General features: G+C 49.4%; 1 protein-coding gene across 3 annotated transcripts in view; it reads right to left on the minus strand.

Annotated features, from left to right (window-relative positions):
* SPIDR (scaffold protein involved in DNA repair) overlaps nucleotides 1–26,281 on the minus strand; it is a 2,204,159-nt gene that overhangs the window by 85,844 nt on the left and 2,092,034 nt on the right. For all 3 annotated transcript variants that reach the window (XM_078687327.1, XM_078687328.1, XM_078687326.1), the window contains one exon: nucleotides 8,594–8,687. In XM_078687327.1, coding sequence (XP_078543453.1) covers nucleotides 8,594–8,687 — 94 coding nt within the window. The remainder of the gene's footprint in view (nucleotides 1–8,593; nucleotides 8,688–26,281) is intronic.

Consider the following 26,281-nt stretch of genomic DNA (forward strand, 5'->3'; position numbering starts at 1 on the left):
TAGTTTATGACCCATTCGTGGTTTTCCTGCATCACTCTGCTTAGTGCGTCGGCCTGAACATTCTGCACACCTGGTAGATGGGTAGCCGTTATCGACAGTCCTCTGGCTAGAAGCCAACGCCAGATCGCCTGCGCCTCCTGCAACAGAGTGCGCTATCTCGAGCCCCCCTGCTTGTTGAGGTAATACATCGTGGTCGTATTGTCCGTCTGTACAAGCAGAGAGTTGGTCTGGAAGGACGGATGAAAGGCCTTCAGCGCCAAGTGAACAGCTCTGAGTTCCAGGAAATTGATGTGATACGTGGACTCCGTCTGGGACCACCTTCCTTGTATCTGTAAGTCTCCGGAGTACGCCCCCCAGCCGTGGAGAGACGCCCCCGTCACGATAGTCTGTGTGGGAATGTCCTTGTGGAAGGGAACCCCTCTGAGGAGATTCTCCGCTGAACACCACCACTTCAGAGACTGAAGAGCATGCAGAGACAGTCGTATCTTGTCGTCCCAAGATCCTTTCCTCTGATCCCACTGATCCTCCAAGCACTCCTGCAATGGTCTCATGTGCAGCCGTGCGGTGGCGTGAGGAAGATACAAGAGGCCATCGACCCCAGTAGGAAGACACCATCCTCACTGTTGTAGATGCAGCGGTCATAAGAGCCTGAGCCTTCCGAAGGAGTGATAATTGTTGCTCCTCCGAAGGAGACACGCTTGCCGACAGCGTATTGATGGAGGCTCCCAAGTACTGTATGCACTGGACCGGAGTCGGGACAGACTTGGACATGTTGATGTGCAACCCCAGCTTGTTCAAGAGAACGCACGTCTTCTGGAAGTGCGCTTGAGCTTCCGAGAAGGAGGATGCCTTGATCAACCAATCGTCCAGGTACGGGTAGACAAACACCTTGTTCTTCCGCAGGTGTGCAGCTACCACTGCCATGCACTCGAGAATGTTCTGGGCGCAGACTTCAGCCCGAATGGCAGTACTGTGTAATGATAATGATTGGCGCCGACTTGGAATCGCAGGAACTTCCTGTGTTTGTGTGCAATGGGCATATGGAAGTACGCATCCTGTAGGTCTATAGCACATAGCCAGTCTCCCTGTTACAGCTGAGGATAAATCTGATGCAACGACAGCATGCAAAATTTCTCTCTGCGAATCCACTTGTTTGCTTGTCGCAAATCCAGAATGGGCCTGAACTCGTTCTTGTCCTTCTTGCGAACCAGAAAGAACCGGGATTACAGACCTCTTCCCCTTTGAGACAGAGGTACGTCTTCTATCGCCCTTTTCCTTAACAGGATATCGGCCTCCGCCTGGAGCTCGCGCAGCTGAAACTGCGAGCTGACCGGTTGAATTGCTGGAGGCGGGCTGGTGAACTGAAGACTGTATCCATTGCAAACAATATTCAGCACCCACTTGTCCTGAGTAATTTTTCTCCACTCTACCAGAAAAAATTGAACGCTTCCCCCCACCGGAGTGGGTAACGGATGTAGGGGAAGTAACCGCTCAGGGCCTAGACCCAGCCGGGCCCTTGTTCGCCGCTGCGGACTGCTGGCCTCTGCCCTTCTGGCGCTTCTGGAAGGGCCTCCGGAACTGCTGCTGCTGTTGTTGCTGTTGCTGTCCCGAAGTCTGCCCTCGCCCTCTACCTTGCGCCCCGAACCGTCTCTGGAACAGGCGGTAGGTTTTCTTCTCCTTGGGCTTCTCCAACCCGACAGCCGTCAGGGTATCGGCCTCCGCTTTCATGCGGGCCATTTCGTCGTCCGCATGCTTGCCAAACAGGGTTTCCCCCAAGAAAGGCAGGTTGCCACCCGTTGTTGGGCCTCTGTCTTGAGGGATGTAAGGCGAAGCCAAGCGTGGCGCCGTTGGTTGACACCATGGCAATATCCATGCGCCGCCAGAAGGGACACATCAGCAGCCGCGCTGATGACTTGGTTCGACACCAATAGTCCCTCATTGAGGATCTCTTGAAAGTCCTCTTTCTTCTCTCGAGGAAGGAGTTCAGCGAATTGCTGGAGGGATTCCCATAGGACTCGATCATATCGCCCTAGCAAAGCCGGGGCACTTGCAGCCTTCATTGCAGTAGACGCCATCCCACAGACCTTCCTGCCAGCCAAGTCTAACCAGCGGCTCTCCTCATCAGGAGGTACCGTGGACGATGGGGTGGTGGCATGCTACTTCCTAGCAGCTGTCACTATGACCGAGTCCGGTGGCGGATCCATCCTGAGAAAGGCCGGGTCAGAATCCGGAGCCCGGTACTTCTTGAGGAGCCTGGAGGGAGCCGCCTTCGTCACCGCCGGAGTGAGAAACAACTCCTGAGCGGGTTCTACCAATCCTGGTACTAGGGGTAGCAACGGCCGAGACAGGTGCTTTTTATGTAGCGTCTCGAAAATCACAGACGTCGTGGGTGTGCGCACCGTCAACGTGATGCCCAACTTAGCCGCACCCCTCAGCAGAACATCTTGGAATGAGACGATGTCGTCCACTGGGGACACCCTCGTCCCCGGGGATTCCGACAAAGTCGGCGAGTAGTCCCTGGTCCCAGAAGAGCCCGTGTGGGATCTTGATCTGCGCCTCCTGTGGCGTCGCCTTGATCTTGTCGACGACCGGCGACGACTCCGCGATCTCTCCCTTCGTCCGGAATGAGAGCGCAATCTCGTCGGCTTTGGACGCTCCGCAGGTCTCACAGGAGCCGGAGACTGCGGCCTGACCGGGACCGTCGGCTAGGCGTCGGGTACCGTGGCAGCGAAACCGACCTCGGCGGAACCGGAGGCAGTCCTTGAGGATGTAGCAGAGGATGACCATGAGGTGGAACCAGAGGTGGAAGCGGAGGCGGAGTGGGATTCTGTGGCGGAGGTTCCTTGGGCAAGGGAGGAGATGGGGTAGCCGATCGTGGCTTGGAAGGTGTATATACCTCGGAGTACACAGAGCCCTGTGACTCCCTCTTCACCTTAGGCGGAGGCGATATAGTGTCTCCAATTGGGAAACGTCGCTGAGGCGCCCCAGCGGACCCAGAGGGACTCCTGGCACCAGAACTCCTTCTGCGCTTCTTTGGCGTAGAAGAACGTCGTCTCGACGAAGAGGAACGCAGTCTCAACGTCGACCGGCGCCCTCATCTCGATGTTGAGTCACGTCTGGACGACGAACGTCTCTTCCTCGACGGCGACAGTCGAGCGTTTCCTCCGCCGCGTCGAGCGTTTCCTCCGCGACATCGAGCGCCTTCTCGACGGCGAACGCCATCGCGACGTCGAACGTCTCCTCGACGTCGAACGCCTGCGAGTCTTTGACGTCCTCCTCGACGTCGCGGATCCCCTCGACGTCGACCTCCTCCTCTTTGCCGACGGCGAGCGGCGGTGTCGCCTCGACGCCGGGCCGAACTCCTTCGACGTCGATGACACCATTGACGGCGATCTCGACGGTGGCCTCGTCAGTCCCCTCGACGTTGAACGTCGAAGCCGCTTCAACCCAGAGCCCTGGGGAGACGGGGAAAAGCCAACTGTCATCCCTCTCGACGCCGTCGTCGATGCTATCGACCTCGGCGGAGAAATAGGACGCTAGCTGGGCTTCCTGCCTCTGGGGAGCCCCCCAGAGGCCTCAGCATGGGCAGATGAAACATGCCCAGACCCACCTTGTGTCTGCAGCCTTCTATCTTCCAGGCCTTGGAGCCTGATCTTCATCCTCTCTCTCAGGCTCCTGGTGGATAATGTCTGGCAGATGCCACACTCCTCTGGGACATGAGAAGAGGGAAGGCAGACGATGCACACCTCATGTGGGTTCGACTTGGCCTTCTTCCTCGGGCACTCTGGGCATTTGTCAAACAAAGCAGGCATTTTGACAAATAAAAGAGAGCACCAAGACACACACAAGGAAGAAAACACCAAAGTACTTCAAGTAAAGCACTCAAATACTTGAAAAAGTGAAAAATCACCAAATAAACCCTTGAAAAGGGAGAGCTCAATGCTCCAGGGTCCTGCTTGCAGGAGCCGGAAAAAAGAATTGAAAGTAAAAGGGACCTGCAGTGCATTCTGGGATACTGAGAGAGTTCTGGAAAGTTCTCTTAAAGGCACAGTATCCTGTTCTGAGCCACATAATGGCAGCCTATGGGGCTTGTCTGTCCACTCCTTCCTCTCTATCATTCCAGAGGATTTTGCTGGTAAAGGCAAGGTTTTTCTATGTGGAGAAATCTGGACAGGCTGTGCTGTTTGTGGATTTTTGGTGGAATTTCTAGTTGAAGTATTGGACAGTATAGCCTGTGGATATAGGCTGCATTATCTGTCTTTAAATTCTCTCTTAAGTGTCTGTGCAGTTCTGCATTTTTTGACAATTTAAGAGATTATTTTTGATTGCTCCGGGGTCCACGCACATGGGCGGGACTATTCACTAGATTATGACTATACACAGAGATCCCCTACTACAGAATGTCATTTACAATGCCAATAGCTCAAACTCTTGCAAATGCGAGACCTATTTAATTTCAAAGAAACAGTTGCCATTGTCCTGGGCCACTTGGAAAGTGCGCATGGCGCGCTGAATGTTGCAGGAAAGCATGTCGTGCCTGCAGTAGGAGAAACTCATTAAAGAAAATAGTGCTTACAGACTACCTAAGACATACTGTGTAACAACAGAAGTAAAAGGGACAGTCCTCATGGGAGGTTACAAATGAAGACAAGGCGGTAGTAGGGAGGGACAAACAAGCCTATGAACTAATCAGAAGCCAGCATTTACAAAGGACAATGACGCAAGTCAATGAAAAATATGGGCGGAGTTTCAAGTCTATACTGGAATACAGCATGCCTCGCAGGGCAGCGCATGCTCTGCCCAGGCTCGACCTAAATACAGGGATGCGCATACTGACATAGGCAGCAACACACCATTGACTGACACTGGAATACAGACTCTAACATACCATCAACACAGCACAACTCAAACAGATAGACACTGTAATAGAGACACTGAAGTTCACTTGCATATTCACAAAATACCACGCCAAGGCTAAAACCAGGGCCACTAGAATGATACGGCAGGGTTAAGTAAAATGGCATCAACTCACCACAACTCAAACAGACTAAGTATGGAGATAGATGTACAAGTATAAAACCTCAAACACACATACAGTCACATATCACAGCCTAAACAAATTAACAAAAACACAAGCACACACACCTACCCCTATGGACTTCTACGTGATAAAGTTATGAGGTAATACTGACACAAAATGTGCCGCATCACGCCACATAATTTGCCCAATGCATAATTTTCTCAACCCTGACGCATAATTTGGCTCTTCCCTTCCACATAATTCCAGTGGCATGAGCAAGAGATGGATCCCGAATAAGGAAGACTACCAGTTACAAGAGAGCAACTGAGATATTCTTCTGTCCTCTCTCCTCGAAACAAGTCAACTCAAGACCTTCTGCTGGGGAAGATAATATGCTCTAGTCACCCAACCAGCTGCAACGCATACTCTGGGAGCATTTACAGTGAACCCAACAGTGTCACCATAAATTGGAATTAATGGGGCTCTTTTAGTCAATGGAGGCAGGCCGACAGAATCAGCATGTGCCACTGTGTGTGTTCTGATTGTCACAGCATGGGCAGAGAACCCCCACATTCTATGGGCACAAACAAACACAGTGACACTTGAAAACCAAATCAAGGCATGGATGAGAACCGACAGTGCTTTAAAGAGCAGGAAATACAAACAGAAAGTTGTACAATTGTACAGGGCTGCTTTAAAGATAAAACTGAGAACGGTTTTACATCCCCACAGCATGGTGGAGAAAACATGCAGAAAAACTCATAAATTATGTATTTATTTATTTGTGTATTTTATAGAGCGCGCAGCTGCCCCGACGGGGCGTCCCGGCGCTGAGAACTTTGAAGGTGGAGGGCACAGGAGAATGTTAGAGGGAAAACAGGTGGGTCTTCAGGGACTTGCGGAATGATATTTCTGATTGGGAAGAGCGTAGGGCCAACGGGAGCTTGTTCCAGTGCTGGGTGGCACATACCTCAAAGGTTTTTCCACCTGCCCGTGAGCGTTTAAAACGTGGAGTTTCCAGGAGAAGGAGAGAGTTGGACCGTAAAGTCCTGTAGTTGGTATACGGTCGCAAGGTGTTTTTCAAATGGGCAGATGCCATACCCCTCGTGGCTCGATGGGCCAGCGTCATAGCTTTGAAAATACACCTTTTGGCCATTGGCAGCCAATGCAATTTGCGGAGGTGGGGAGAGATATGGTGTCTGAAAGGGATTCTTTCCACTAGCCGAGCGGCTGCATTTTGGACCGTCTGGAGTTTTTGACATTGGCCTGCTGTGATACCTAGGTAGAGGGCATTGGCATAATCAAGATGGGAAATGATCAGTGCCTGGATCACAGTCTTACGGCAGTCCGCTGGTAGGTAGTTGATGAGTCGCTTGATGGTCCTGATCTTGCCAAAACAGGAGGCTGTCACTGTTTGTACCTGGGTATTGAAGTTGAGATGGTTGTCCCAGCGGACTCCAAGATTTCTTACTGAGTCTTTAGGCATGGGGGCTTGGCTCAGGTCTTCTGGCCACCATAGACTGGAGTCCAGAGGGGATGGTAAATTAAAAAACAGAATCTCCGTTTTTCCAGCATTGAGTCGAAGGGAGTTGGCATCCATCCACTTGGAGATGTCTCTAAGGCAAGTTTTTAAAGGATCAAAAGCTGAGGAAGAAGAGGAGTCGAAAGTGAAGAGAAGCTGAATATCGTCAGCATAGGAGGTGGATTTGATCCCAGTCTGAGCGATCAGCTTTGCCAGGGGGTGAAATAAACATTAAACAGAAGCGGGCTGAGCGAGGAGCCCTGCGGGACTCCCCATTTGAGTGGTCTGGCTGTGGAAGTGTAAGGGGGGGTGAAAACCTGCTGTGTGCGATCAGAGAGATACAACGTGAGCCAATTAAGCGCAGTGCCACCTACGCCTAGGTCCGCCAGCCTCCTCAGCAGGATCCTGTGAGAGACGGTGTCAAATGCTGCTGAAAGATCCAGCAGCACTAACACCGCCCTTGACCCTCGGTCGAGCGTCCACCTCACCGAGTCAGCCATTTCAATAAGGGCTGACTCCGTGCTGTGGCCCGACCTAAAGCCATGTTGGGAATCATGAAGTAACCCGTTGGTTTCAATGAAATTCGCCAACTGGGAATGGACCAGTTTTTCCAGAATTTTTGCAGGGGCGGGCAGAAGGGAGATGGGCCTGTAATTGCAGGGGATGTCCGGATCCAGATTAGGTTTCTTGACAATGGGAACCAGGGAGGCATGTTTCCACTTAGCGGGGAAACTACCCGATCTGAGGGAGTCATTCCAGATGTGGTTCAGGTGGAGATTCAGAAGAGGTGCCAGTTTTTTATATTGCTTAGCAGGCCATGGATCGTTGGGGGAACCTGATTTGCACTTTAGTAATTCGGTCAAGGTGTCTGCTTCAGAGAGGACTGAAAATTCAGATAGCCTTAGGTGTCGAGGGAGTGGAGGGTACCCCTTCCCAGTCTTCTTTGTTAGGATTGGGGAAGGAGGAATAAATGATCTCAATTTTGTCCTCAAAGAAATGTGACAGTTTGTCGCATAATGACTGAGATGCGGGCTGGGTTCGAGTCAATATAAAATACATGAACGTTCTGTCACTATTTAAAGGGTGTTTTCATTTATAAAATGCTATGTATCCTGCCATTGAGAGGGAGAAATCTATAAACTTGGACCCTCAGAGAAAGTTCAACATAAAATATTTAGGTATGCCTTTTACTAACAGTTGAGTAGACCGGAATCTAACTTCGCGTGCACCTTTAATTCCCTGGAGGTTAATCAGTGGCTGTGGCGCTGTGAAGAAATAAAGAACATCAGAGATTGCCTGTGCTATGACTGTACGGCAGGCTGTGCATTACAGATCAGTAGACCTTTATTATGAGTGGGCCGGTAATTGGGCTGGATTATCCCACCCCAAGAGTTACAGAAACCAGTTGAAGTGGGGTACTCCAGGGGTGGGAACAATCTGGCCTGATATCATGAGGGTCCACTAAGAAATGAGGAATTACGAGGAGGGGGTGTTACTGTTAATCAGGGTCGGATTCCTACAGTAATTCCTCATTTTGAGACAGACATTCACTAGCGAATTCAGCTACTGTTAAAAGTAAAGAGATCCATTATGGATCCATTATGGAGCGCATAAGTCGGATGGGGCCAGGAACTGTTGTTATCAGCCCCATCCATCAGACGTAAGAGGCCACTCATCATGCAGGCCTTAGTGTCCTGTCACTCACGTGTCATGTTGAATGCTCGAGCAGCAAACAGCGTGAAACATATGCAATTCAAACAGGAGGGGCAGAGCTTGGTCGGTGTGATCAAAAAATGTTAAGGCCTTCAAAACATAAACCAGAAAACGTATGTGTGTTTTTGTCAGTGAGGGCATATGGAAATCCAAAGTGAAATTTGACAGACACTTCATATTACCCGACTCAAAGCACTTGTACCCATTTATTTACTACAGAATACATTTTTTAGGGGTCGTAACACCCCAAATACCCCTCCCTGGAGCTACGCTGAGTCAAAGAATTCAACGCACAATACCATAAACTGTGATAAAGTACAAAGTATGGTTGTACGTACCTATCTTCGCAAGACTGTTCCAGTTTTGCATTGTCACACCTATTACACACTGGCCACGAAAGAGCTGTGGCTTCATTCACACCAACGACGACACCTAAACAAAAAATAACAAAAAAGAAGAAAAAAAAGGAGACAGTAGTTGTGCATCGGAATTGTATCACCCAACCAGATATTTAAAAAAGGAAAGTCATTTAAATGACAATTCTATTTACAGTTCTAGAGGAGTAGGAAGTGGTCATCCTCATGTTTCCAAATAACATACAACACCCAGTGCAACTCACATTCCACATTCTGAGACTTAGCTGTTTCCATTCACTGACAATACAGACTGCACTGTCCATTCATCCTACTGGTTACACTTACTTTTAGTCACTATCTACTTTACTTGATGAATGAGTCATTGCATCCGCATGTGGCTGCCAACGGTTGGCTTTCTCATTCCATACGTCCATGCTTATATTTTAACAATAATATAGTCCATCCATACACCTTCCAGCACATCACTTTGCCACATCAAGAAGGGATTTCTTTCTCATCCGCCATGTTGCCTTTCTCTTGCGCCGGTCAAACAGTCATTGTGCCGGCCATACAATCATGTGCACTTTGCAGGTTCTCCACCAGCTTTATTGCACAGCCTGGGTGGAGAACATGCACAGCCTTCCAGTCCCTCTCTGATGCGTAAACCAGGGTGCTCTGGCCAATCACAAGGCTGCTGTAACGCAGCGTCATAATTGGCTAGGGGAGTCTGGAGCCTGTGTGGATCCTGCTCCTGGAGTCCACTGAAGAGGACCAAGAGGTGGCTGCCGGCCTGCAGGGAAGTCTTTTTTAAATTATTTTTTCCATTTACCCCCTCTCACCCTGTCAAGTAGCGGCTGGCACTGGAAAAACATCTAAAGGGATCAACTGAAAGATAATGAACCTCCTCAGTGCAGGTTCATGGTTTTGGTTGCAGATCTATGCCAACATGTTCAAACGAGAAAGAGGGAGATTTTGAAGAATTTTCTTTTCTGAAGAATTTGTTTTCCCCATTGATGTACATTGAATTAAAAGCAATTTTAGACAGAATACTGCTAAAATAGAGCCCTTTTTGGCTTAAAAATCACAGGTGTAACTTCTCAAACGACTGTGGCATGTATGCTCTCCTGGGATTGTTATTTACACCGAAGCATAACCTCTCCTTTCCTTCAGTCCACAGCCGCAGCTGTTGGATCAAATACTGCAGTGGAACCCACAGGTGGCAAGTAAAGCTGTAATAAAAAGAGAACCCCAAACTAAAATAAAGGTTTACACAACAGCCTCGTTCATCCTGGTATCAGCTCCGGTATGCTGGTCTACATACCATATGTTAGCAGAGTTGAAGTGCTCAGATGGCCAAAGGACCAACAATCAACTAGAGAAGCATTCATGACTTGCCATAGTTAACCACAGATTCCTCACCTTTAGCATAGATACCAATGCACTACCCCCCAAGGTGGAAAGTCTGTGGAATGGGCTCAAACCGAAAAATTCTTGAAGGACTGAACAGGTGAAATACCTTTCTTGTCAGACCTCACTGTCAAGGCAGTAGGGCTTTGTTAACATGTACACTGATGTCCACGTTGCTGCCTGACTGATATCAAGAACAGGAACTCTTCATGCCAATGCAGTGGTAGCAGCCTTTACAATAGTGTAATTAGCCCTCAGTCCTACCGTAGGCCTCTTCTTGGCCAGTCCGCACACCTGGTCATGATTCAAAGGACTATTCAACTTGATAATGTCCTTTCTTCACCGCCCTTCCTTTCCTTTGCCTCAGAGAACCCCACAAAAAGTGATTGTCCACATGATGTCTTTGGTGTGATCGATGTAAAAAGTTGCGTCTCTTTTTAGGTCCAACCGGTGATGCCTCTCTTCCTCTTTCGAGTGGTGAGGTGGAGCAAAGAATATTCGAAGGATGATGGATCTCCTAACATGAAAGAGAGTCACAGCTTTTGGCAAAAGGCCGCCCTGGTCCTCAAAACCAGTTTCTCTGGGGAAAAGTTGGTGTAAGACTCCTGCACCCAGAGAGCTTGGAGCATACTAATGTGACGAGCCTAAGTAATTGTGACAAGGAAGATCATCTTTACAGTCAGAAGATATAGCAAGTAGATGTGGATCAGCTCAAAGGGAGTGCACATGGGGGAAGTCACGAGAATTAAAATGAAATCCAGTGTCATCACAAACAGTTTTGGAGGAAACCTATGGGTTAAGCCTCATCACAACAGGTGATATACACAAAAACGGCAAGTCCAGTAAACACAAATCAGCTGAAAGGATAACCTTTAATTGTGCTCACAGCAAGTCCTTGCGGAGCCAAAGACAAACAAATAATAAAACATATGACAGTTTGACCAGCAATGGATCTTTGTTGCTGGCTCCACATCAGGCCCCAAATTTGTCCTAGCATCCGGCATAAATAGACTCTGCGGAAGGACACCGAGCAGCAAGGATACCATTCACAACCTTGGGAGGCAGATCGAACGCCCGCAGCGTAATCTGCATACATGGAGGTATAGATTGCACAGGACTGGGTGCAGAACCCTGTCCTGCTGCTGCGACAAAAGATCCTGCTGATGTTGTCCCAATCCAGAGCCACTAGGATGACTTGGGCAAGATTGTCCCTGATCCTCTTTAGAACTCAGGGTAGGAAAGGGAGAGGCAGAAAAAGGTGTATAGGAATCCAGAGCTCCATTCTAAGCAGAGAGAGCCTTCTTGAAAACTCCAGTGCGAAAAATATTTTGACAATGGGTATTTTCGACTGTAGCTAAAAGATCTAGCATGGGTTGTCTCATCTGTTGGAAGATGTCCTGTGCCACCTCAGGGTGTAATCGCCATTCGTAATCTACGAGGCGCCATCGGCTTAGCTCGTCTGCCTTGGCATTTAAAGATCCCGCCAAGTGGTTTACGGTCAGGGAGATGCTTTGATGCTAAAGCCAACTCCAGAGGTGTAGAGTCACTTGGCACAGGAGCCCACTCTGCTTTGCTTGTTGAAGTACTGCATGGTGGTGGTGTTGTCTATGAAAACCTGTACCAGCCTCCCCTTAATATGGTGTCAGGTTCCCACCGGAGACAAGTGTTTTCTGATTTTCACCTCTCACAGATGACCTCTCCAACCCAGCAATGACAAATCCATCACCACTGTCAGCTCTAAGTTGCCCAGGGAGAGAGGTCTGCCACTGGTCTAATTGTGGTCAAGCGCTACCACTACAAATCTGTTGCAGTCTCCTCTAAAGCCTGAATGGTATCTGACTATATTCCTTGGTGCTGGGCCTACTGAGACTTTTGGTTCCACTGCAGAATCAGCATATGCCACCTAGTATAGTCGATGAGCAGGAGGACAAGAAGTATCAGAACCACTCTCACTGAGATTCAGGGCTGAGGCTGAAACATCAAAATCATAGCCCGAATGCCCTGGACCAGTTGTGTTGGAGGGAAGGCATTAAACTGCACCCTATGCAAGAATGCTCTTCCGAAAGGAATCAATTATGACTTTGGCATGTTGATCTTGAACCCCAGTGATGTGAAGAGGTTTTCTGTCATCTAGAGGTGGCCTACGACTGAGTGTGGTAAGCCCGCTTTCAACAGGCAGTCATTGAGGTAGGGAAAAACGGGTATCCCCAACCGCAGAAAATGTGCGGCAACCACTGTCATCACTTTCGTGAATACCATGGGGTGCTGGTAATGCCGAAAGGTAGCACTGCAAAGTGAAAATGCTCCTGGCCTACCTTGAACTGCAGGTAATGTCTGACGACTGCAGGACTGGTACATGAAAGTAAACGTCCCTCAGGTCTATGGAAACCATCCAGTTGCACAGGTCCAGGAGCAGCCTGGGCCAGATTGAGCATTTTGAAAGTGTCCTTCTGCAGGAAAGGGCTAAGAGATCAAAGATCTAAAATAGGACTATGGTCTCGGTCCCTTTTTGATATAAGGAAATAGCGGGAGTTACAACCAGTCCCAATTACAGAGTCCGGTACACTCTCTACGGCCCATTCAGACAGTACGATTTGCATTTCTTGCAACATGATGGACAGAGTATCCTCTGAAAGCCGCTCTGATGTGGGCAGAAAATGCAGTGAGTCAAAAATGAAAGTAAGAGCAAAGACTCACTGAACGATCTGAAGGGCCTGTCTGTCAGATGTGATAGCTTGCCAACCTTGGAGGAAATCTCTGATGCTGCCTAACGGCAGATGCAAACTAAAGCTTTGGAAGCTGAAACCACAGAGTAGAGAGTCTTGTAAGATCTTTGCCCCTTGGGACCTGCCTGCCTGATCCCCAACACCGAAAGGACTGCGACTACTGTTGCAGTGATAGGTGGCCTGGCACTGCCGGTATGTCAAACCTCTTCAGTAGCCTCAAAATGGTGAAAATTGCTGAGGAAACTGTTTGGAAGGGGTCAAAGCCTCAAGGAATGTGCCAAAGCCTGACTCTCCTTGGAGGGTTCCAGGGCAGAAACTGTCTTTTCAACAAACAGGCGGCAGCCATCAAAAGGCATCTCCATAATGGATGCCAGCGGTACATAAGGGGGTGGTGATGGATGGAGCATCTGAACCAATCAAACACTCACACCCAGTCAAGAGATCTGGGTTTAATCCATCACCGTTCTTTAGACCACTCTGCCACCCCAGTTCAGACATGGCTATATGCAAATCAGTCTGACCCAGTGCCTCATGGGAACAGTCCAGCCCGAACTGCCAAGCCATGCCTTCCCTGGACCGGAAACAAGTTTCCTAGGACCGGTTTCTGGCATTTCAGCCGTCTTCAGCCAGGCTTGCTTGAATCCAGTGGCAAAGTGAGCAGATCTGTTGACTGGGTGTGAGTGTTTGACTGGTTCAGATGCTCCGTCCATCACCACCCCCTTTTGTACCATAATGGATGCCAGGGCAGCTCAAGAGATTCCCACCAGACCTCATCCATGAGTGGCGACAAGGCATCACATTAGTGCCGACTACTCATCCCAAGCAATAGGTGGTATTCAGGCCACAATATATTATATAACTGTCCACCTTCTAACCATCCTGAATGGTTAAAGCCAGGAAGGCCTAAAATTCCACAGGGACTTCTGGCAAGATCTCACTGACTATGTCCTAGAGGACAAGGGTTTATTGTCCAAGCAGGCAACCAGCATTGAGGTCAATGACAGCATTTGTTTCCCAAAGGCCTCAGTCCTCTGCAATTCTCTGTCTGAGGGAGGGTTGTAGGGAATGAATTGGAGTTCACCTTGCAGGTGGAAGCCTGCACCACCAGACTCTCGGGAGTAGGCTGATGAGTCGAAAAATCAGGGTCGCCTGGAGTCGGTCTGTGGCATCTCTCTACCTGTCGGTTTACCAGTGGGCAATAACAGAGCTTAGAAGAGGTGCCCATTATCATGCCAGTTAGGCTTTCATGAAACAGTAGTAAGGGCTCTGCTGAGGCCTGCATAGACTGCAAAGTGTCTGTAAGTTCATTAGTTTTAACTTGCAGAGAAGTTAGTTGTAGGTCTAAAACCTTCTGCTTCTGGTGGCGCCAGGTTCAGCATTGATGTCAAAAGAAATTACACAGATTGTGGTGCCAGAGTGGCACCTATGTCGGTGCGAGACCAGAGACGGGTTCGAGAGACACAGACAGCACCAAGGATGGATCCACCAGTGGTAGTCAGACTGGAGGCCCCTACAGATCCTCTGGACCCAAAGGTGTGCCAGAGTAAACTGGAAATGTGCCAAAGATGGACAATATGGCCTCTTTTAATGCCTCAACCTGCTGTAAAATCGCCGATGACCAGGGAACTCTGGGTGCATTGGAATCAATTGCAGAATAGGCTCCTTGTGGGATTTCAGAAGCAAAACTTGGGGCATCTTGGAGCCCTCACAACTTTTCTAAGGATAGAAAGTGGTGGGATGAGAATGAGTCCCACTTGCGCTTCTTGTGTTTCTGTTTTGGCTTAGACTTACCAGAAGACTTTGACCGCAGGAGTGGCGATAGAAGCAGGAAGGATTCTGTGCTCTCAACTTCAAGCAGAAGCGGTACTTGTGTGGTTTTCTTCCGCTGTTCGGCAACATAAAGATTCGCTTCACTGTCCTGGATCACCTTTGGGTTAATGACAGTACATTCCTCACACTATTAGGTGTTGTGTCTTAAGCCAAAACACCAAAGACACACTTGGTGCAGGTCTGAAACTGAAATTTGTTTTTGAGAGTCACAAAAGGGTTTGAATCCTGTAGTTTTGGTAGAGCACGTTATACCGTTGCACCTGTTTTTCAATTTTATGGAGAAAAAGCTTGTCATTCAGTTGAGAAAAAACAGGGGCAGTGCTGTGGACCTCCGGTCAAAAGTGTGGAAAAAAGGAACTGACGTCAGTGCTCAGGGGTGGAACCTACTTGCAGCTCAGCTTCATCACTTCAGGTGCTGAAAAGAATCACTACGAAACCGCATGATGGCACCTGCTGGAGAGCAAGAACACTGCTGTGGAAGCTTTCCAGATCCAGTCTGGCACCTGGCGATATTCTAAAGGTGAAGAATCTGCAGTTAGAAGTATCCATCAGAAATGTTGACATCTTGACTTAAAGAACAGTTGCTAAACCCAGCACAGACATCATACATGGATATATGTCAATACAACACATGCCTTTACCATGCAGAGGCCTTTACCACATATAATACGTATTATAAGGTAAGTGAAGTCCATAAATGTATGTGTGTGTGTGTGATCAAGGCCGCTTGAATGGCCGAAACGCGTAATGGCAGAGGACAAAATGTATCAAATAATTGCTGCACTATTGAAAGTCTGCACTCGTCTTTTTTCCGGAGCTATTGATGTATCAGGAGGTGAAGTGATGTATATATATATATGCCTTGCGTTTCATTTTCATCTTTTTGCTTTGCGCTTTGATTTTGGAATGAATCCTGTTGCCAGCACTGAGCATGTGTCGGACCCATTTTTCTTGTAAAATGGGATTGGACTGAATGTTTGACCGGCTAGCAAGCTCCGTTACCCGACAGGCCCTCCCGGTCTGGAGCTCCGCGCTTTGCTTACAACTCTGGTGTAGTATGAAACTACATTGCGGTGCCCTCCCAAGTGGAGAAGATACTCACCTGAGTTTGGATGCCATGTGGGGAGAGAGGATGCAGCGATCTGCTGTATTAAGGTGTTGACAACGTATGGGTTCTCCAGTATTCGCTCACTTACATATTGCTGGGAAAGTGCAAACCGCAGCCAGCAGGACTGGGAAGCCACTTGGTGCCAAGTGAATAATCACTGTATTTTTATTCGCTGCGGAGAGCATGAAAACCTGGCAAGGAATGGGAGCAGCGCAACAGTGACTGCAGAGGCTGGGCTAGTAACATCCATCAATCAGGAGTGAACTATGACCTTTTAAACTGGCCCCCAGGTGAAAGCACATCGTTGACGGAACAGGCAAATATATATATATATATATATATATATATATACAAATATACACACACACATATATACTTATACATATACACACACACACCTTGCCAATACGTATCACAAATGGCGAGGGCACAAAAACTTACCAGAGTGGTAAAGACAGCGTTGTAAAGGCTGTTTGTCATACCACACGTTGACTCCCCTGAGAACATTTCTTTTGCTAAAGACTTGGGGCCCGATGTAGGTAATTTATTTTTACCGGTTCTTAAATACCGATTCATATCGAATCGGTATTTATGAATCGGAAAACCAGATGTAGGAAAATAATCGGTAAAATATACTGATTCGGTAACATTCGGAATCCACACTCGGTAAATACCGAATCGGTAATCACCGATTCGCTAATCTCCGATTAGGTAACACCCATTCAACCCTATGGGCCTCCAGTCCCATAGGAATGAATGGGAGACACCGACTCGGAGATTACCGAATCGGTATTTACCGAATCGGTATTTACCGAATCGGTAAAATCCGATCTCGAAAATTCGAATAGATGACATGTGAGCCAGTGAACCAATCAGGGACACCCACCACACCCCACAACAAAGCAACTGAGAAAGCAACCAATCAGATGCAAGTACCTCACCCCAGTATCTGGAGGTGGCCACACCCATGCAGGTGCAGAGCATCAGAACTGTAGAGAGAGCTGGAGGGGAGACAGAGGAGCAGGCTGCACTGAGCCCAGCAGAGCATCACCATGGAGTCCCAGGAAGCCCAAAAGGATGGAGGTGACAGAAAGAGGAAGCTGAAATTCAGCACAACTGAGCTCCAGGTGCTGGTGGAGGAGGTAGTGCAGCATTACAGCCAGCTTTTTGGGAGACAGTCCCTGCAAGTAGCAGAGTCTGTAAAGAGGAACACCTGGCTGGCAATCCAGAGCAAAGTAAATGCCCTAGGAGTCACACATCGTGAAATAGATGACATCAAGAAAAGGTGGTATGATCTGAGGATCACCACCAAAAAGAAGCTCGCCAGCCAGAGGAAGGAATCCGCTGCCACAGGTGGGGGAAAGAGCCGTGCACCAAGCCTCACTGAACTGGAGCAGCTTGTTGAATCCACCATGGAGCCCGAGAGCATACACGGGATTGGGGATGCTGACAGCTCAGCCAGAGCTGCAAGAAAGAAAGGTAAGATGCAGGGACATGTACCCCACCCATTCCCTGGCCCCTTCCCCTATGTGGGTGACTCACTCACAATCCAGCACACATGACAGTAGTCACCAGCAATGCATCATGGTAGTCGTAGTCATAGGAACATTCATCAAAGCAGCCAACACTGAACACTGCATGCCATGCCACACTCCCCATACACAAGCAGTTGAGGCATATGAAATTGTGTGTTAGGAATTTGTGTGATGAAAACACACAGCTGATCATTGTCCATGTCTGCCCACAGGAGAGTCATTGCGCAGTGCAGCGCAGGGAGGGGAGTCAAGTGCAAGAACAACGGCTGCGAGGGAGAAGCCCACAGACACAGCAGGACCTAGCACTGTCCCTGAGGACACTACCACAACGCACGCACCCACAGCAATGGAGCAAGACACCACTGCACAGCCACTGTCACCCCTGCTGTTTGAGACACAGACTCTGGCAGCACCTGCAGATGCCACAACACCAAGCTCAGGGTCCTCTGTGCATGTGAGGCCAAGGAGGCAGGACGTACCACCATTCAGGATCCTGGAAAGCTCTGATGAGGAAGAGGTGGAGGCTCCCAGACCTAGCACTCCACCACTGGCTTGCAACGCAGGGCAACAGGGGTCATTAGGATTTGGCCGTGCAAGTGACCGTGGCCGTCGGGCACGTGAGCGAGACGAGGGGCAGAATGTGCAGGGGGTCTTTGCTGGTCTGGAAACCACTATGGTTAAGGCCCAGTGAATGCAGGCCAAAGGGATCATGGCAGTGCACAGACAGGTGCGCATCCTGAACAGCAGGATGTCAAACATTGACCGGGGGATATCCGCCATGGCCAAAGGAATGGAGTCCATGGCCAAAGGAATGGAGTCCATGGCAGAGGGGGTGAGGGACATGGGTGTGCGCATGGGTTCTCTCTGTGACAGGCTGGAGAGTGACCACACAGAAAGGCGCAGGTATAGGCGTGAAGTCAAGCAGCTGAATCAGTCAATCAACCGGCTGGCAACTGCGACCACACTGCTATGCCACTGGTCAGTGAACATGCAGACTGACATTGTGCACTGCTGCAGTGACTTGTCCAGGGGGATGGGGAGGGTGACCTCTGCTATGGAGGTACTGCTGACACAGCAGACAGCCACTGCTGGCAACACGTGTGTTGGGGACACAGAGGAGTCCACAAGAAGGAGTGGATCCAGCACGCCTGTACAGGACATTCGTCGGAGCAGCAGACTCCATGTTGATGACACTGGCACCACTGCGCAGGTTGACCCCCTGCCCCGTGGCTCCCACAACATTATGCGTAAGCGCAAACATTAACAAATCATCATGAACACAGGACAGGTCACAGTGAAGTGAACTTTGGCTACCCAGTGTGAAAAGTGAATCTAATTTGGTTTATGTGGTTTTGAATAGTGCAGTAGTGCATATTAAAGTGAGTGCTTCAAGACCTGAACATGCCTGTGTTTCATCACTCTATTAAAAGTATCTGTTGGTGATTTCTGCGCGTCGCAGTCTACCATCTGTTGCTGGTGCTGCTCCTGCTGCATTGTGATCGGCTTGTCCTGTCCCATCATCTATGTCCTCATGATATGTTAGTTCTATCTCTGTGCCCTCCTTGGTGGCAAGATTGTGCAGCATGGCACAGGTCGCAACAATCTTGCAACAGATAATTGGCGTGTATTGTCGTGCACCTCCACTCTTATGTAGGCACCTAAATCTACTTTTCAGCAGTCCAAAGTGCTTTCCACCACGCTACGTGTTGTTCTGTGTGCCACGTTGTAACGCCTTTCGCTCCTGGTGGATGGGTTAAGGTAGGGGGTGAGCACAAATGAACGCAGGGCATATGCACTGTCACCTGGGTGGAAAATGAAATTTTGATTAGTCACATACTCATGATTGCTCCTTCTGCATAGACTATCAGGTTGTCTCACACATACTTACCTAGCAGGTATCCATCACCAAAATCACCAGCCACAAGGCGTCTGTATATCCCACTGTTCTGGAATATGTAGGAGTCGTGGGTACTCCCAGGAAATTTGGCTACAATGTCCGTAATGATGTTGCCAGCGTTGCAGATCACCTGCAGATTGATTGAATGTGTGGACTTCCGGTTTCTATATATGTGTTCAGTTGCTGCAGGTGGGCATAGTGGGATGTGCGACCCATCGATACAGCCTATGATGTGCGGGAACTGTGCAAGTTGATAGAAATCGGTTTTAGTCTTTGCTAGTTCTGCAGGTGTGTCAGGGAACTCAATTTAGTGTTCCATCCTCTGCATCATGGTGCCAAGAAATTTTCAAAAAAAACGTGACAGGCAGCTCTGGGACACCCCACCTACTGTAGTTATCATGTGCTGGTAGCTCCCAGAAGCAAGAAGGTGTAGACAGGACAACACCTGCACGTGGGGTGGGATGGCGTGTGCTCTTGGTGTTGGGTGTTCCAGATATGGGTGGAGGTCCCTGATCAAGTCCAGGATGGTTCTGGGGTGGAGTCGGTACCTTTGCAGGATCTCAGCTTCAGTCAGTTGGAAGAGGGTGATCCTCTGTCTATACACCTGCTCCTCCCTTAGCCAGACCCTCTCTCCTGCTGCCTGTATCCGTAGCCACCTTGCAATAATGTAGAAAGCCGCCATTGTGGTTGCACTGTTGCATTTTGGGGCCTTCTTACATATCCTGTTCCTGTTTTCCACCTGCCTCCAATCCATGGTAAATACCGACTCTTAAATACCGAATTTCATGGTATTCGGTATTTTTGGGATTTGCTACAACTCAACAAGCCATTTTTACCATTTCTTATTTACCGACTCGGTAAATAAGAATTCGATATTTTCCGATTCGGAAAATTACCATTTCTTAATTGCCGATTCGGTAATTATGAATTCGGTATATTCCGAATCGTGTAATACCGATTCGGTATTTTACCGACTGGTATTTACCGATTCGGTAAGTTTTTAGTCACATACATCTCGATGCTCTTATACCGGTCGGTAATGGCTGAATTTACCGATTTTCGGCGGTTACCGACCGGTATTTGGCTACCTACATCGGGCCCTTGGTGCATAAAGACCAATATTCTTGATTCATGCATATGTAAACCCAGCATCCTCTTTTCTAACTCTTTTCATCTATTAGTTCATAATCAGAAAAATATTTATGAGTGTACACCACATCCCTAGAAGCATATAATATGCTTCAATCCAGAGGGCTTGGCTCTCTCTCTACAACAACGCTTTGCCTCAAGTCCTTGATTACAAGCTGTTCATATTTTATCCCTAGTCTCACCGCTCAAAATTAGACACACTTGTGAACCTGCCTCAACGATCTCCCTTACTACTTATGCCATACATATCTTACCAGCACTTCAATATTGTATGCGCTTTGTTCTATATGTTGTATACATTATGCTGTGCCCCAGCTGGCAGTTACAAGTAAATTTGTCCTGCCCTCGCACTGAACTCATTCTTGTAAAGCGCTCAGTCAACCATCGGGAACAAGCAGCACATTCTAGCAGCAAAATAAAATGATTAAAATGTAGGAGGCACTTGCTTTTATATTTTCATCTGGTGGAGCACTTCCTGGCAGCTTTGTAATAGGCCGACAAACTCATGACAAAATAAGGAGGGTGGCTCACCTGACAGAAGTCCACAAAGAAAAAGCCAGGTCCCAGCTATACTCCTCGCATTGGACGTGGAAAAGCGCATGACTGCCGTTCGGCCGTAGTATTTGGCGCCCTGATGCCAGGGTGGATGCTGGTCAAGTATAACACCCCTAGAGCTAACATACTGGTTAATGGGGACAGGTCCCGGGGAGTGGCATTATAGAAGGGGACTAGGTAGGGGTGCCCCCTCTAACCTCTTCTGTTTGCCCTAACACTGCAGCTGCTGGAAGTAATTTCCAGGGTGGTCCAAATGTTAATGTAATTGAATTTGGGGCCTATTTCTGGACGATGTCCTTTTGACTTTGACCAGAACGGAGGAGTCTCTGCTTGTTGTCATCTGCCACTTGGAATGATTTGAAAAAACAGCAGAATCAGAATTAATAATGATTGATTATTCAGAAAATGTCAAATTGACTTTAAACCAAGATAAGGTGGCTACTTTAAAGAAGATTCTCTTTTTGATGAGCAACCTCTTATATAAAATACCTGGGAATAACCATTACACTCCCTACCGTCTTAACGTCATGCACCTTAACTGGAAGGGGCTGCAGAATGATAGAACAAGAGATCTGCGAAGGTGGGAGTCTTGCCACTATCATGGTTAGGAACGAATACCAAATTTAAAATGAATATCCTGCCAAGAATTTTAGAACTCTTTCAGGCCATCCCATATTCCTTATCGAAAGAGGAGATATTACTTCTAAAAGGACTAGCGACTCAGACATGGAATGGGAACAGGCCTTGAATCTCTATAAGAAGCCTGAAGGCCCCTAGAGCCTGCAGTGGGATAGCATACCTTGAATTGTGGATATACTACTAGGCACCCCTAATGCAACTTCTCCAGGCCTGGACCTAAGGGAAACTGGTAAATTTAGGGAAGGTCTTTGGGGTCGTACCTGCTGTAGAGGAGTGAATGTAAGGAGGATTCTCCCATAATCCACTGTTCAACTTTATATGCGGGTGTCATCTCTAGGCCCATACCACCATTCGTTCAGGATCTGCAGCTGTGTGGTAGGATGGTATATCGGCGGCGGCTATACCACCGCAGTATGTGGATTGTGTGGAGGTGCGTAAGGCAACCCGGGATATGCTACCCCCCATAAGAAGGGCCCCAGAATTGCATTAATTTGGCAGAACTAGGACAAGGGGATTAGGCAGGGGTGGGACTGTAGTTGATATAATAATCTAGGCAGTGAAACCATCTTGAAGATGGCTGATCTTCCATAGAGAGACAAGGGAAGTGTAGGCTGATTCTTCACCTCAGTTTTAACCCCTTCTGTCGTTACTTCTAGGTTACGTTTCCAAGAAATAGTTGGCTGTCGGACACATAGACGCCCAGGTAAGTGAAGCCATGTGTCACTAATGTAAGTCCCTCTGTCCAGCGGCCATTCTGCAATGTCACTCTTATCGGGCAGATTAGTAAATTAGGTGTTTTCATGTGGCGGCCAGATGTCTCGTCAAAGATGCGCATTACCTGAAGTATTCTGGGACCTGACCAATGGGGATCGGTCAGGAAGAAAAGGATATTATCTGCGAATAATGCTATAAGGTCAGAAATTTCTGGAGTCGGGGGCGTGGCCTGCAGCCAAGGAAGATGGCCGCACACTAGTGGAGCTGCGGTAGCCGTTAGCAGCGATTCACCCACAATCTGACATCATCCGTTTCAGGGAAGGCACCCTCCGGCGTCGGAAGCTGCAGGGAGCCAGCGGGGAGTAACAGAGGCAACTGACGACAATCGAGAGGCGTTTAACACCCAAGTCTTGGTTGCTCGGGCCGCCCGTAGCGCGGCTATCCTAGAACGGAGTCTGACAGGAAATCCCTGACAGACATCAGCGACGAGCGTCGGAGACAACGTAGGTGCGGCAGCAGTGAGGGAGCCGCAAAATGCTCCGGTTGCGGCTCCGTGATCCCGGCGCATGCGGCGTCTGCCAAGCGCCATAAAGTCAAGGACAGTGCTGGTACAACGGGTAAGGAGCAGCACGGCAGGGCGAGGCAGACGGACTGCGCCTGAGGTGGAAGGACTAGAGGCATACTTTGGGGTCTCGACGATCGGCGGCCTGGGCTTGGGCAGACACTGGTGCTCTCCCCCTTCCAGGGCAGTGCGTGAGCGTCGCTCCGGACCGCCGGGACCCTGAAGGGAGATCAGTCAGGTTGGAGCGGCTGGCTCAGGGGGAGTCTCGGAGGCCCCAGGGAGCGCGTGGAGGCACAGCGCTGTGGTGGGACAGAGAGAAGACATGCTGCAAATTGCTGATCGAGTGCTAGTGAGGCCCCCAGGGAGACTAGACCCTTTACTACACGTAAGCCCAAGTGAGGGAGGAAAGGGTGTTCCCTGGGCCCACCTCACGCACACCACAAGCTATCCAGTGGTAGCACAGACTGGGGGCCTGACGTGCGGCGGAGTGGTGTGGCCTGTGGAAGCCCGTAGTGAGAGTGAGCACTGGGACAGCTCTCCACAACAGCCTGCCTGAACTGGACTAAGCTATAGGCAGACGCATCAAAACCAGAGAACCCGTCTGCGCACAGGGGGCATGGAGGGCATTACAGAAACGTGGCATTTTCATAAAAGGTCCCCCTTACGGACTTGCCCGTTGGGACGACGTCCACGGATATGGGCCGCAATAGACTGCAAGTACAGGCCAATCAAATCATATAGACAAATACACGGTGACCTTGGGGAGGGAGGATGGCCACCAAGGAGGGAACCAATTGAGCGAAACGGTGGAGGAAAGACCTGACCCATCGCTCAGAGACATCATGGCGGCCATAAGAGAGATGCCTGGGATAATGGAACCTAAGCTGGACTCAGTAACGGAGGTCAATTTACTGCGGGCAGACTTCAGAAAAATGTCAGACAAAGTGGCGGAGGCAGAAAGTGGTATTGACAGCCTCCAATCAAAAACAAAGAGACTCGAAGAGCAAGTGGCCACACTCACGAAAAATCAGACTGACATCTATGCCCGTCTGGAAGACCAGGAAGGACGGGCGAGGCGTAACAACATACACATCGTGGGGGTCCCGGAGGGCATGGAGGGGTCGTCCGCGGACTGGTTCGTGGAAGACCTGATACTTAAGCATCTGAAGCCGAAGCGCCTGTCCAACTTCTTCTCGGTGGAAAAAGCTCATCGAGCTTTGGGGGGGAGGCCCAAGCCTGGGCCCCCTCCCCGTACCATCATAGCCCGGATCCTAAACTACAGGGATCGATGCCATCCTGCAGGCATCGCGGGTGTCTGGGGACCTTCAACTAGAAAACGCCATGATCCGCTTTTTCCCGGACTTTACCTTGAACGTTCAGCGCCAGCAGAGGTCCTACGAAGGAGTCAAACGAGCCCTCAGAGAACAAGGGGTGAAATACATGATGCTCTACCCAGCGCGGCTCAAAATCCTAGACTGAGAAAATTCATACTTCTTCGACTCACCGGCAGAGGCCAGCGACTGGCTGGAGGGGGGAGGACAGTGGGCAAACATGGTGGCCAGCGCAGATCAGCACATGGCCAACCCGGACAAGAAGCGCCGAACAAGGCCAGACCGACACCAGAGAACCGGGAGCGTGAACAGAATACACTCAAGTGACTACGGGGGTTGTAGCTGATGGAGGAGATAGCTGTCTTCGAGGGAGGGAGTGACATAGACTTCAGGGCCCTGAGTCTACAAGCGAACCATGAAGGGTAATCTAGGACACTACCCTTTATTGCCGTTGTATGATGCAGGCTTGTCATTCAGAAGTTGTGTTTCTAGAGGGGCCTCAGTGATGGCCGAGAGGGTTAAAAGGGGGGGTGGGAATGGGGAGTTGGGGTGGGGCATCCCTAAATTCTATATATACTGGGTGAGAAGTCCGTTAGTTATGTATAATTCTTTCTGCTGACTGCAGGCTTATGTTCCCTTTTCCAGTTGAATTGGGGCTGATGGAGCGACAGGCACTCTGCAAGTTTGGAAGGTGGGAGGTTGGGGACCCACTAAGCAGGGAGGGGGAGCGGGCAGGTGGGAGGGGTGTTGGTTATATGGGATGGTTATGTTTTGCTCATTGTAAATCTAGTTCTTATGCATGGTAGAATGGCTCTGATGGGATACAGTGGGACATGGATGATCCGAGGAAGTGGAGGCCCTTCTTAACGAATGGCTGAACAGGCACACGTTAAGATATGGATGTGGAACGTAAATGGACTGGGCAACAAAATTAAGCAAACATTAGTGCTGCAGCATCTGAAGCGGTATTCCCCTGACGTGGTCCTCCTACAGGAGACACATCTATGCGGCAATAAGTGTAAGGCCCTAGACCGCTTTGGATACAAGATTGTGGCCCACTCTGGGTTTATGTCTGGCTCCAGGTGAGTGGGCATTTTGGTACGTAACACCCTGCTAACTGTACTTTTGGGTACATAGACGGAGGACTCTGGGTGTATGGCGGCAGTGGCGGGTAGATGGGAAGGGCAGACGGTGGTTCTGGTCTCATGTTATATCCTGCCGGGCTTACATAACACGATTTATCCGAGATTAATATCCTTTCTGGAGGACCTTCCCTGGGGAGTTCTCCTGTTGGGGGGTGACACCGACGCTGTACGTGATGCCGACTTGGACCGTTCAAGTGGGAGGCAAGGTTACAGGGGGGAATGTGGACTACATGGCTTTGTTATGGCCCTGGGGCTTGGAGACCTGTGGCGCACGCGTCACCCATCCCACAGACACTATGCATTCTACTCAGCCAGACATGGGTCCTTCTCCAGGCTAGATCACCTTTTCACAAGGGTAAATTAGATGGGCGACTTTGCGAAACCTCGCATCATGGCCCGGGGAATCTCTGATCACTCCCTGGTCAGCGATATCCTTAAGGGCGCGGTGACCACCAGGACATCCTTCCCTAGAATGAATGTATAAGCAACAAGCTACCGCAGAGTTCCCAGCTATACTTCGCAGGGAACCGAGGCTCGGTCGCCTCCCAACTAATATTATGGGAATCTTACAACCAGGCACTGATTAGGGCTCAGAAGAAAGAATAGTCCATACAGATCAGGCAGTTAGAATGCGAAATTGAGATCCTTGAGCGGGATACCGGTGGGACATACTTGACTGATCGCAACCATGAGTTGGCCCTAAAACAAAGGGAACTCCGAGCGATAGCTGAAGACGAGGCGCGAGCCTACTCTCTTGCCATGCAACATCGGATATATGATGCGGGCGATAAAAGCCTAAAGCTTTTGGCGTGGCTTAAACGCTGGGACAGGGAGTGCTCCTGGGTGGCCGGGGTGCGAGATGGGACGGGATTGATGGCTTCCACGGGCACAGATATAGCGGAGGCCTTCGCGTCATATTTTGAAAAGGTCTACACCCCGGTATGCACCAGGACGGAACAGGACTGCGTGGAGTTTCTGCAGGACTTCGTGCTGCCCACACTGTCCCAGGAACAAAGCAACCGCCTAAAGGCCAAATTTACGGAGTTGGAGATCGGGGAAGCCCTCAACTCTC

This window comes from Lissotriton helveticus, chromosome 4_1 (genome assembly GCF_964261635.1).
Source record: "Lissotriton helveticus chromosome 4_1, aLisHel1.1, whole genome shotgun sequence".
NCBI classification, from domain to species: Eukaryota; Metazoa; Chordata; class Amphibia; order Caudata; family Salamandridae; genus Lissotriton; species Lissotriton helveticus.